At 44.6% G+C, this 12,704-nt stretch overlaps 1 protein-coding gene across 1 annotated transcript; it reads right to left on the bottom strand.

The window, feature by feature from the left end:
- Positions 1-469: 469 nt before the first annotated feature.
- C1QTNF6 (C1q and TNF related 6) lies at positions 470-9,431 on the bottom strand. Its single transcript, XM_042466494.1, has 3 exons — positions 9,238-9,431; positions 6,646-6,889; positions 470-4,466 (listed from the first exon to the last, which is right to left on the bottom strand). Exons 2-3 carry the CDS (start codon positions 6,881-6,883, stop codon positions 3,919-3,921), a joined length of 786 nt encoding a protein of 261 aa, XP_042322428.1. The 5' UTR covers positions 6,884-6,889; positions 9,238-9,431; the 3' UTR covers positions 470-3,918.
- Positions 9,432-12,704: the final 3,273 nt, after the last annotated feature.

Below are 12,704 nucleotides of genomic sequence, written 5' to 3' on the forward strand. Positions count from 1 at the left end.
GGCTGGTACTAGTATAGACAATTTCATTTTAGCTGATTTCTGAAAACTCTACCAGTGTTTCAAAATTCCTTCACATAGAACACAAGCTTTAAATATTCAGAGCTAGGAAGCAACAGTACTAACAGATTTCCTAAACCTGGATACACTGGAAGCTTGTGAGCCAAGTTAGGCTGAGAAACATGGTCTTATTGGCAGAGTTAATGTTCCAAATGAAGTTTAGACCTTGGGTTACTCACTCTGTACCAATCTTCTTTCTTTCTTTCTTTCTTTCTTTCTTTCTTTCCAGAAATCATTTTGTTGCCACTGCAAAAATGAAATGTGCAGTCCTTGAGGAGCTAAGTTATGGCAGATTCACCATCACATGAACAGAAATGCTATGTGATGGGTCTAACTCACTATGACACAGTCTCATAACCATTTGGCAGACAAGAAAAAAAGAGAAGAAGGAAGAAAACCCATCTCAAAGTGCAATAAAGACATTTTAATATCTAGAATATATACACATGTATATATACAAACCACAAGTATTCTTGTTGGCTGGTTTTCCATTTCCTATAAAGCACCATAAATTCCATATTCTACTGTGCCCATCGTATCCCAATATATTTCTCAGCAAACATCAATTCTTTTCTAGTTTCCTGGAAGAGCACCAAATGACATTCTTTAGCACCAAGAATTTGAAGCTTTCTTTAGCACCAAAAAGCAGACAGCATAGCAAACACATTCTGCTACATATATATTTTAGTCTCTTGACCAGAAGTTGGAACATTAGTTAAAAAAAATTAATTACTTACAGTTCTGGGTTCAAGCTAATCAAAAGCAGTTACATTGTTAACCCCCCCTTTTTTTTATTGTTTCTCAAAAGCAAATTTTCTTTTAAAAAATCTGAAGGATATATGCCACTGGCTTGTGATATAAAACACACTTTCCTCCTGTCTCTTTGTCACTTCATTACCCACAACAAAACACAAGGCAGCCCTGGAACCATGTGATATTCCTTCTCCATCATTCAATCAGGCTTTGTTCCTATTAAAACAAAAACCATTTTAAAAGTTATACTGACACATGAAAGGGTAACTTTCTAAGTGGCCACTGCAAAGCCACATACTTATGCCTTTGAGATAGTGAGAAGCGGTTACATGTAACTAGTTACAATCAATAGTTGTCTCCAAGCACTGTTCTCAACTTCAAATGCAATTGCTCTGCAGAAGCATCTGAGAGCTCTGTTGATATTGGAAAGGAAGCAAAGATTCGAGGGATTCAGAGCCTAGGTCTGGAAGTGATTCAGTGCTAGAAATTCTTGTTGTTCCCTCGAGAGACAGAGGGACGCCATGTGCTGCAAATCTACAACAGCTGGTTCCATAATCTGTGCATCACAGGGAGGAGGAATTCAGTTTCATGTTCAAGCTGCCCTGCTCTGCAAGGCTACCCACTAGGTCAAAATAAAACTGTGCACCGCTATATGTCTTCTCTGAACATGGGAACGCTATCATTTGCAGGAGGTGGGATTAATATTTTTCCATCTGTTCTTCTGTCTCTTAGCTTCAAGGAATGACAGGAATGGGAGAGGTGTACAGCGGTGTAGTTACAGGGGGATAAGGGCATTGCCTCTTCAAATAACAATGAAAATTTCAGAAATCTTTTTGTTGCTGTTCCAAAACTGAAATGTAGCCATAACTTAAAAGTTCAGTTAAGCATTTAGAAGTACATTTTAGGAACCTAAAGAAAAGAGGCAGGCTAAGATTACATTGGAATGCAGACTTAGCAAACATAACAGTTCTAGGTGTGAATGCTTTTTACAATTTCACTGTCTGCAGTGCTACAAATTTGGGGACTGAAGGAAAATTTCATTTGGGGGGTAGATCTCTTTTTTTCTTTTCACTATTTATGGACAAACGTTTCTGTTAATATACTACAACTTTCTTGAGTCTGGTGCCCTCCAGATGTGTTGCTATACAACACTCCTGAGCCCCAGTCAGCATGGTGTTAGGTATTGTAGTTCAAACTGCTTGCCATCATGGCCCCCCACACTGGACTGTGTGGAGGAAAAACACCTGAGATAGGTGTTTTACCTGTCTCAGGTATTGTAGTCCAACACATCTGGAAGCCACTACCTTCTGGAAATCTAAGTGCATAGTAAATTACAGTATCATGGCACAGGCCTTTAGAGCAAGTCTGAGGAACCCGTGGTGCTCCAGATGTTGCAGGACTGCAGCCTCAGTCAGACTGGCTGATAGTGAAATGTGATGGGAACAGACATTCAGCACCATTTGAGGGAGGCACCAGTTTACCAACCTAGCTTTGTAATTCAGAGTGCTACACATAATGCATCCTAGCAATCCTGACAACCTTGTAAGAAAATTCCACTTGTGAGAATCAGAAAGAAAATATTTACTTTAGACATCTGCCTTCCTTGTTTACCCTGAAGTAGTCAGAGCTTGAAAAAACTACATTTCTAGAACTACTGGGAACTAACAGTCCTTCAGGTCTATGGTAACTTGAGAGGTATCTCCCCATGCTGTATGCAATTTCTGTGTTAAATTCAGAGTTCTGTACAAACAACATATGCAACGTCCAAACCTTCATTTTAATTGTCACAAAACCTGTTGAAGGATTAGGATGGAAGCTTCATCTGGTTGTGGTTACATTGAAGTACAGTCACCTTGCCGTATCCATGGATTCAACTATCAAGAGCTTGAAAATATATATTTTTAAAAAAAAATAAATTCCAAAAAGTAAACCTTCATTTTCTGTTTACTATGCCGTTGTATTTAGTGGGACCTGAGCATCCAAAGAATTTGGTATCTACAGGGGGTCCTGGAACCAAACCCAGTAATAGCAAGGGCCCACTGTATTATCAGGACTTATCCCAAGTAAATCATACCGTAAATAAACTAATGTGATTTTAAACTGATGTTAATTAATGGAGGATGCCATTGCCTAGTTATAATATTACATGGCTGTTGGCCTATACTACGCCTGAAATATGTATGAACATGCTATTCACTTGAGATGGTGGCAATCATTCATACATCCCTCCCCATGTAAACAAGAATTCCTCAACCCTGATGGCTCAAGATGAGTTAGACTGCAGCTCCCATTGACCTCAGCCATGAGGATTGTAGAAGTTGTAGTCCAACCAATTTCAACATAGATAGGTAGGTTGAGGAAGGCAACTGAGAACATACCTGTTACCAAGCACCAGTCTGATTGGAGGGTAAAGTGTGAGATTGCAGGTGTAAAGGTATTTTCAGAAAATCTGGAGATCCTAGTTCTAAATATTATGGCTTTATCTGCCAAAATAAGCAAGCCTGCAAAAGAATCAGAAAACATTTTCTGGGGACAAATGATGCCTTCCAATTCAGAACAGTTATTTTTTTCCATTCTATACTCTCTGATAAAGAAATATTTTCTCTATTAAAGAAGGGGTAAGAATTGTGCTGTCCACAAGCCATATTACACAATAAAGCCATCTGTGATGCTTCTGGACATCCAACTCCCCATCTTTTTAAAACCCCAAACCAGAAAATCATGCCTCATCAGGAGCACAATTCTGCCTAAAGTGTCTCCTACATCCTGTTTTAGTTAAAAAAAAAAAAGTCCCCTCACCCTTTTTTTTCTTTGGTAAAAGAGAGATCAGTTCTGGTTTTCCCTTGTATGGTCTGTAGGCTTTGGGGAGGGAGATAGTGTGGGTGCAGCCCCTGTGATCCTTCATGACAGCTCAGCCTTGATTCAGAGCTTGAAAGAATTCCTTTTGGGACTACAGATCCCACAATTTTAACACATTTAGTCTAAAACATTTGCAAGCTATGCTTCTTCAAGCCATCTCCTCTCGCTTTAGATGTTTCTGTGCATGAACTGCAACAATTCATATAGGCACATCATAAGGATGCTTTAGGGAAGCAGAGGGATAAACATCTATTCAAGAGTGGGTTTAATCAGGTAGCCACTGAAGGTGATGTAAATGTCCACATCATCACTGTAGATGGCATTGTCACGCTCACGCTTGTAGAGGCGCACCCAGACTTCATCATTCTCCCGCAGTTCTAGCATCAGGCTCTGGCTTTGCATGATGCTCCGGTCACTGGGCTGGGCATAGAGGATGACCTCCTCCTGGTCATTCCGCATGACATGCATGTAGGTCTCCTTGAAATTCCAGGTGTGGACATTGAGGCTGAAAAAGTACAAGCCAGCCACATAGCAGTAGAACTTGCCCTTAAACATATCAAAGTGGCTGTAGAGGTTCACAAAGACAGTGTCAAAGATCAAGGCCTGGTAGCCCTCACTGCTGTGGAGTGCCTTTTTGCGGCCCACTGAGAAGGCTGCATACTGGTGTTTGCAGGGGTCCCCTGGAGCCCCCATCTGTCCCTTGCTGCCCTTTGGGCCCTGGGTTCCCCGTTCACCTGGTGGACCTTCTTTTCCCCATTTCCCAGGAATTCCAGGCTCTCCTTGTTCACCTTTGTCTCCTGTGAAGAAGAAGGAAAAAGCAAAGAGAAGACTGGGTGATGTCACAGGAGCACTATCATATCAAGCTCTAGCAACTCCCAAATCAGGAAAAGTTTACAACACTGGAATTCTTTTAGTTTAGGAAAAAAGTGAATTGGGTGTTAAAATGATACAGGAGCATAAACACAGAGAGGTTTTGCTCTTTCTCATATATACATAGTATTATAACTCAGGGTGATCTGTTGAAACTGATTGGTGGGAGATTTAGGAGAAAGAAAAGGAAGAAGTCTGCATAGCGCATAGGTGAGCTATGGCATTTGTTACCACAGATGGACTGATAATCATCAACCCAGGTTTAAACTAGATATGTTTACCATGTTTCTTGAAGAAGTACTCCCTCAAGTGGTGAAAGACATCTGCTCTTTTGTGCCACATGATAGTCCTCATCTCTGTATCTTACATTTAGTATGCTTTACTTTGTGACTAATCATTGCAAAGTAATTAGGGACTTAATTTACAAATCTGATTCTGAGGGGTGTTTATTTGAGGAAATCCAGTTGTGGGAGGGTTAATTGTAAGGAATGCAAACTCCCCTTGAATATCTAATTTGATCATCAGATGAATTTTCAAGGACATGGTCTGACAAATTTAGGGATGAGAAGGTTTTCAACAGCTATCAGTCATGTCAGTTATAAATTGTCACTAATATCACAGACAGCATACCTCTGGGCAAAGGCATCACTAAGGAGGTGTAGAGGTGATGGTGGGCTGCACCAGGTGACACTCTAAGGGGGGGGGGGGGTGACACCACTTCTCCTCAAACATCTACCTTTTGACAGAAATGGGCTGTAACATTCACCTGCTTCCCTTTAAAATGCTTTATGAGATGGTGGGAGTACGGTAAAGCTTAGTGGGAGGAGAAAGGAGAGGCCCAGATTTTTTAAAATTTTGAATTTCAAATTTCAAACTTTTAAATTTAAATTTAAATTCTCTTTAAAATATCACATTTTAACAAGATCTTCACTTTGTATATTTAATATGTTTAGGCTGTGCACAAGATATTATAATTGGAGAGTATAATTTTAATTTTCCTAGTTGTTTATGCCACAATTATTAGCATTACTTTCAGTGGTTTATGAGTAACATTAGTGCAAAAAAGCATTAGGATTCTGTATAGGAGGAGGTCAATGGGTGTGTGTGACATCATGAGTTACCACCCGGTGACACTAACCCTACTGACTGCCGCTGGGTACTACTTGTTGCTTGCTAGAGAGCCAGTGTGGTGTAGTGGTTTGAGCATTGGACTATGACTCTGGAGAACAGGATTCAAATCCCTGCTTGGCCCTGGAAACCAATTGGATGACCCTGGGAAAGTCACACTCTCTCAGCCTCAGAGGATGGCAATGGCACCCCTCTGAAGCAATTTGCCAAGAAAAATCCCATGGTAGGTCCACTTTAGGGTCACCATAAGTCAGAAAGGACTTGAAAGCACACAACAACAACAATCTACTTGCTAGGAAACAGAAGTGGGAGGATACTATTGCAGTAATGTCCTGCTTGTGGACTTCTCATAGGCCAGTGATGGTGAACCTTTTAGAGGTCGAGTGCCCAAAGTGCAACCCAAAACCCACTTATTTATTGCAAAGTGCCATGTCCCTCTGGCTTTCTAGTAACAAACTCTGGCAAACTCTATGCTGGGGTGACGGCACATGTGCCTACAGAGAGGGCTCTGAGTGCCACAGCTGGCACGCGTGCCATAGGTTCGCCATCACTGTCATAGGCATTACTTATTGCCCAATGTAAGAACAAAATATAGGACTAGATAGGCCTTTGATCTCATTCAGCAGGGTCTTTTAAAGTTCTTTTGGCTCATGTGGGAGCCCTGCCTCACATAGTGTTTCCATACTTGTATAGCATCCTTGATAGCTCTGATTAAAGGCTGTCAGAGCAGCCAGCATTGGCTTTTCCACCTATAAATGTCCCATGGTGCTCTCTAAACAGATTAGATTGCAACTCCCATAATCTCCAGTCAGCATGATCATGATGGGACTTGCAGTCTGACACATCTGAGGGCACCAGACTGTGGAAGTCTCTACTAAAGAGATGGGTAACTTTTAATCAGCACTGAGAAATAGAGAAGTAATGCAAAGGAGAAGGTGAGGGTAAGGCAAGGGCTACAGAGGATCGCTGTACACTTACCCTTCAGAATGGTGATGTTGATATATGGACGCACCTCTGGCATTATGTAAGGTGAGGAGCGGGGATGTGTGCCAGGATGGGGTTCTGCTGGAGGGACGTCCAGTGAATCACAACAACGCTTGCAGCCTTTCAAGTTGGTTGCAACTTCTTGGGGGCCAGATTCATCAGTGGGCGCTCCAAACACCAGCAATGGCAGTATGAGGAAGGCCAAGGGAACTTGCAGCCAGGTAGCTTCCATAGTGAACTGTTGGGAGAAAACGAGGAAAACATCAGGAGAGCGATTATGGAGAAGTGAAAGGTGGGCTTGATTCTCTGCATGAACACTTCCAGGGTGCCAAAGAGGGGCAGGTGTCTAGAAAGAAGAGAGGCAGAACCCATTCCACAAAGGGTCTACAGAATTATATCATTTTATCATCATCATCCAATTCTCACATTTTGAAACCATGTCTATATGCCTCCAATACTAAATAAAGAAGGCACATGCAATTTTTAAAGTTTACTTTTTTAATGATGGCAAGGTGAATGGTGTCAATTCTTCCAGCATAGGTCACTCTCTCCTAACCAGGCAGGCCTCCAGGTGTGCTGTACTGCAATTCACATCACATTCACCCGCTGGCTGGAGATAATGGGAATTGTAGTTCTCCAGCTCATGTGAAAGGGATAGGTGTTTTTCTTCCACCACAGATTGCAGATATCAGCTCTGCAATGGTCATATTGTGTACAGTGACAAATGCCTCTCTTGGATGTACCAGTCACTAGGAGGAGCTGTCACATTTGCAGGTGACTCTTTGAAGAAGTGAATGGGACAATCAACAGTTTGCTCAGGATTGTTAGAAAAGTCGACAAGAAACTCAGGCCAAGAAAGTCTTTGTTAAAAGCATATCTGGGCAGAAGGAAAAGTGGTTCAGCAGGGACCACATCAATGGTCATGAAGTTTCTCCATTTAACACACACTCTCTCAGCCTCAGGGGAAGGCCATGGCAAACCCCCTCAGAAGAAATCTTGCCAAGAAAACCCCAGAACAGGGTTGCCTTAGGGTCACCAGAAGTCAGAAATGGCACACGACAACAAATCTCTAGTTTAAGACCACACTGCTGTTCACTGTGACACCAGCACAGTGTGAAATGCAGATATTTGTGTTGTCTTTCCCTCCCTCTGGGAAGTTTGTGACTTATAATGGCTAAAGCTCTCCCCCCAACACACACCTCAGCACTAGAGATCTGATTCAAACCCCCCCCCCCCCCCGGGCGCAGCCCAAGGGGGGGGTTTTTGGGGGCCCGCCCCCCCCCCCCTTCCATTACAAAAATGAATGGTGTGTGCTGCTGTGCCTCCGCACCCAAGCCCCATTATAATGGTGGCACTTAGTCTGGACCCCCCCCTTCCTTAAATCCTAGCTACGTCCCTGCCCCCTCTTTACATTCCAACATCTGAGAGGCAAATGCTCACACCAGAGGGAATAAAAATCTGTTCCAGCAACTCCAAAGAGCCATATCTAGAAACTGGCCTCAGTTCTGCTACCTGTACAATGGGTATATATAATATCATTAGTGTGAGCCAAAATGAAACCTCCTCCTTGTTTGAGCTGGGATCTTTGAGCAAGTCATCGGACACTCTTGAAACCTGGGGAGTTTTGTTCTAGGGTTGGGGATGCGGCCTGGCAAGGATCAGACCCCCCCCCCCCCTGTGGCACTGGAAACGTGGCACTGGAAAAGGAGGGAGGGGGTCCAAGGAGCCCATTGGTTTCCCTCCATGTCCAAGATCGCTTAGGAAAAGATCGCTTAGGCTGCATCCACACTGGAAAAATAACCCGGTTTGGCACCGCTTTAACTGTTTTCTGGCTCAAGGCTATGGAATTCTGGGAGCTGGAGTTTTTTGTGGGACTCAGAGCGGCGCGGAACCCACAACAAACTCCAACTCCCAGAATTCTATAGCCTTGAGCCAGAAAAGAGTTAAAGCGGTGCCAAACCGGGTTATTTCTCCATTGAGGATGCAGCCTGTGAAAGAGGGATAAAGTGGTTGGCTATCACCATTTCCTCACTGAAAGTTTGTGCAGCAGCTTGCCAAGAAATACCCTATTTAAGGGTGCATCCGCACTGCAGGAATAGTCCGTTTTGAGACCACTTTAACGGCCATGGCTCAATGCTATGGAATTCTGGGGACTGTAGTTTGACCTGGTTCGAAACCACTTTAACTCAATGCTATGGAATTCTGGGGTTTGGAGTTTGGTCCAGTTCCAGACCACTTTAATGTCCATGGCTCAATGCTATGGAATTCTGGGGATCCATAGCCTAGAGCCATGGCCGTTAAAGCGGCCTCGAACCGGATTATTGCTGCAGTGCGGATGCACCTTAAATCTCTTAAAAAGGAGAAAAAAAGGGAAGGGGAGAGAGACAGAAACAGAAATGGAGCAGCCTCTTTTAGACGAAAGGGAGTTGATTTTTGGTGGAGACTAAAACAACCCATCTCCCCCCCCCCCCCCCGTGCAGGAGCCTTGACACGTTCCCACAAGCAGAGACGTGGTGGATCCAGCCCCCCAGGGGTGTCCCCTCCCTCGATCCCTGCCCCCCTCCCCTTGCTGCCCAGCTGGCTCACCCCTGGCACTGCTCTCCTTCGGAAGCCCAGCGTGGGATCGCCCTCCTCTGCTCGCTCAGTCCCTTCTTCTGCCCATCGGAGCCCCTCTGCCAGCCAAACCCGCCTGCAGCCCCATGGCTTTAAGAGCCGGGCCTTGGCAGGAGAGCCTCAAAGCGCCCGAGAAGCTCCCTTCCCCTTCCCTCTCCAGTGTTAGGTTTCTGCCACGATTGTTAACTCTTTCCTCTGCAAAGAAAGGAAGACAAAAAGAAGAGGAAAAGAAGCAGATGGACTGATCTTATTGTTTCAGCAGCCAGGGAACTGACCTTCTTGGGACTCCAACTCTCAGAATCCACCCAGGAACAGAGCCAGTGTGTTTAGAACTATGTGGCCCTAGGGATGTTGTTGGTCTCTAACTCCCAGCATTCCTGACTGGGGGCTTACCTTGGCCGAGAGGGGACCCCGAAGTGCCTCCTTCCCTGATTTTGAGAGTTATCAATGAACCCTTAAACACTCTTAAAGTTCTAATTGGAAAACTCTGTGTGAAGGGAAGCCTTGAAAACTTTGTTCTGTTTGAAAAACTTTGGAAATATTCCCCCCAAAAGGGAAAAGGCCAACCACAGTCTTTCCTAGCTTCACTCTTCCCTTATTATCAGTTCCCTTTTGTGAAGCCAGCATCCATCGTTTTTTTTTTTGGGGGGGGGGGGGGTTTGAGGCTATGTGGCCATGTTCTAGAAGAGTTTGTTCCTGACCTTTTGCCAGCAGCAGTGGCTGGCATCTTCAGAGTTCCCTATCGATTATCAAGTGCTTTGGGGATGAAAATAACCCAGGCAATGCCAGCTGGGAAGGATCTGAAGGCAAACATTACACACACACACACATCCATGGCTATGCATTTGTGTGTGTCCTGTGTGTGCTTCTGTTGTTTGCCTTAAGTCCTTTTTGACTTATGGTGACCCTATCCCCAGGCTTTCTTGGCAAGATTGTTTTCAGATGAGGTTTGCCTTTGCCTTCCTTTGAAGCTGAGAGGGTGCGATTTGCCTAAGGTCAACCAGTGGGTTTTCTGGCCAAGCTGGGAATCAAACCCTGGTCTCCAGAATTCAAAGATATAGCCGTGTTATAGTCTGTGGAATTAGTACATAGAGAGATCTTGTAGCACCTTGGAGACTAACTGAAATAAAGAAGTTGGCAGCATGAGCTTTCATAGACTTCAGTCTCTGAGGAAGTAGACTGAAGTCTGCAAAAGCTCATGCAGCCAACTTCCTTGTTTCAGTTAGTCTCAAAGTTTTTTTGTGGACTTTTCAGGCTATGTGGCCATGTTCTAAAAGGGTTTATTCCTGTCGTTTTGCCAGCATCTCTTCAGAGAAGATGCCAGCCACAGATGCTGGCAAAACGTCAGGAATAAACTCTTCTAGAACATGGCCACATAGCCTGAAAAACCCACAAAAAACTATGGATGCCAGGCATGAAAGCCTTCATCTTCACAGTCTCAAAGGTGCTACAAGACCTGGTCTCCAGAGTCATAGCCCAACACTCAAACTATTCATGCTGCATCTTCTTTTACACAGTTTGTCTCAAAGATGACGCAAGATTCCTTTGCATAATATAATGTATGTGTGGAGGTGGGTGAGGGGGGGAATCCAGAAAAAAAAGCATGTTAGGGAGCATTGGCAGATTGTCAGAAGGTCTTGTGGGACACATCCGAGTGTAGGCTGCACTTTACTAGCCATGGGTTAGAGTCTTAGTAAGCCTGGCCATCTGTTACCCTACCTTAGAGCACATTTGCGTGTCCTGTGACAGGTAATGAATGTGCTCTAAGTGCTTAAGTTAGAATTATTGTTTCTGGCTTGGTATCCACCTTGCCAGCAACCCAAACTGGAGGCTTTCTCAGCTTCTTCTCTCAACCTTGCAGAGACGCCTTGATGGGCCCATTTCTGGCTGAGGTTCAGGGGGAATGCAGGTAGAAGGAAAAATCATTTTGCTTCCTGCCCCGAGTAGAACAGCAGCATCAGCAACTTTACTGTATCTCTGGAGTTATTTGAGGAAAAACTGGAGAATGCCTCACATGAGGCTCTGGAGCAGGACAAATTGTTTCCATTTGTTTAGATTAGGGAGTCAGAAGTTGGCCGTAGCCAAAATTCTGGTTTGCTTCCCACAGCTTGGCAGAGAAGTAGAGCAGAGAGAAACAAATGGAAGGTCTGGGGAAGTTATGCCAAAGAAATGTCGAGGAGAAGAGAGGAGGGGAGGTGCTGGGGTGTTGTTGTTGGTTTTTCATTCCCAACCATGAATGGGAATAGAGTGAATTTTCCTCGCATCCCCGAAGGAAAGGGGATTCTCTCTCCTCTAAGCCAACTGTGGCTGAGATGTAAAGACTGAAAATAAACCAAGAAGTTCTGAGTAGTAATCCTAGTTCTGCTACTGGTCTTTCTGTGACTTTAGCTAAGTCATTTCATTTCTGAGATGCTGTCATTGCTTCTCAGGGAATTCCTCAGCAATAGCAATAGCAAGCACATTTCTATACCGCTTATCAGTGAGCTAGGCACCTCCTAAGTGGTTTACAATGTGTAAGCTAATTGTCCCCAACAAGCTGGGTACTCATCTGAGCAACCTACAAAAGGCTGGAAGGCTGACTGGACCTTGCAGCTCATGGTATCGAACTCACAACCTTGTGTCTTGCAGTACAGCCATTTAACCACTGTGCCACCAGGACTCATTCAGTGTGCCTTCATGGCAGTTGTTTTTATCCTAACTATGGCTGGTTACAAATGGCCCTCAAGGGGCCGTTTTCCCGCCACCGCTATTCGCTGCGTAGGGAAGCCCCAGCGGCCAGACCGTGAGGCTTCCCCGCGCAGCAAAAAGGAGCTCCGAAATGGCGCTCCTTTTCAAAATGTGGAAGTGGTGCCACGAGGGGCAGAGCGCGCCCTCGCGGCGTCACTTCTGCCGCGACATGTCTGGACGCACAGCGTCCAAGATGTCAAAATGGCAGCGCCCATGTGGATGGGCGCCGCCATTTACGACGTGCTCCACGCGTACTGGGACGAAGGGCCGTGAGGAAGGTAAGAACCTTCCTAACCCCAATACGGCCTTACCTAACCCTAGTACACGCGGAGCGTGGACTTTATGGCGGTTTATAACCTGCCTATGGGCCCAAACAGACAGGCCAAAATACAGCTGCTTTGGGTCACTTTGGAGGTATGCTATTTAAATGACACATGCATCTTAGGAGCCTAGAAGCTGTGCCAAAGCTGTGCTCCAGTCCTTAAGACACACGCATCATTTAAACAACACACCTCCAAAGTGACCTGAAGCAGCTTTATTTTGTCCTGTCTGTTCAGTCCCTATATTTCTTTTTTCCTGCTGTTTGTTGCTGTGTGACACACACACACACACACCTTACATTCCACACAGAGGCATTATTTTGTTCAGAATTTGACCATTCCTCCCAGAAAGCAAAATGCTGCATTATTGTAGCTTTCAAAGAAGTAGTCATG

Source organism: Sceloporus undulatus, chromosome 5 (assembly GCF_019175285.1).
Source record: "Sceloporus undulatus isolate JIND9_A2432 ecotype Alabama chromosome 5, SceUnd_v1.1, whole genome shotgun sequence".
NCBI classification, from domain to species: Eukaryota; Metazoa; Chordata; class Lepidosauria; order Squamata; family Phrynosomatidae; genus Sceloporus; species Sceloporus undulatus.

Excerpts from the sequence above, each read along its gene's own strand:
- C1QTNF6 (XM_042466494.1), bottom strand. The coding sequence starts at position 6,883 with ATGGAAGCTACCTGGCTGCAAGTTCCCTTGGCCTTCCTCATACTGCCA. Across the intron at positions 4,467-6,645 it reads CAACATCACCATTCTGAAGG|GAGACAAAGGTGAACAAGGA; the intron begins GTAAGTGTACAG and ends TCTTCTTCACAG.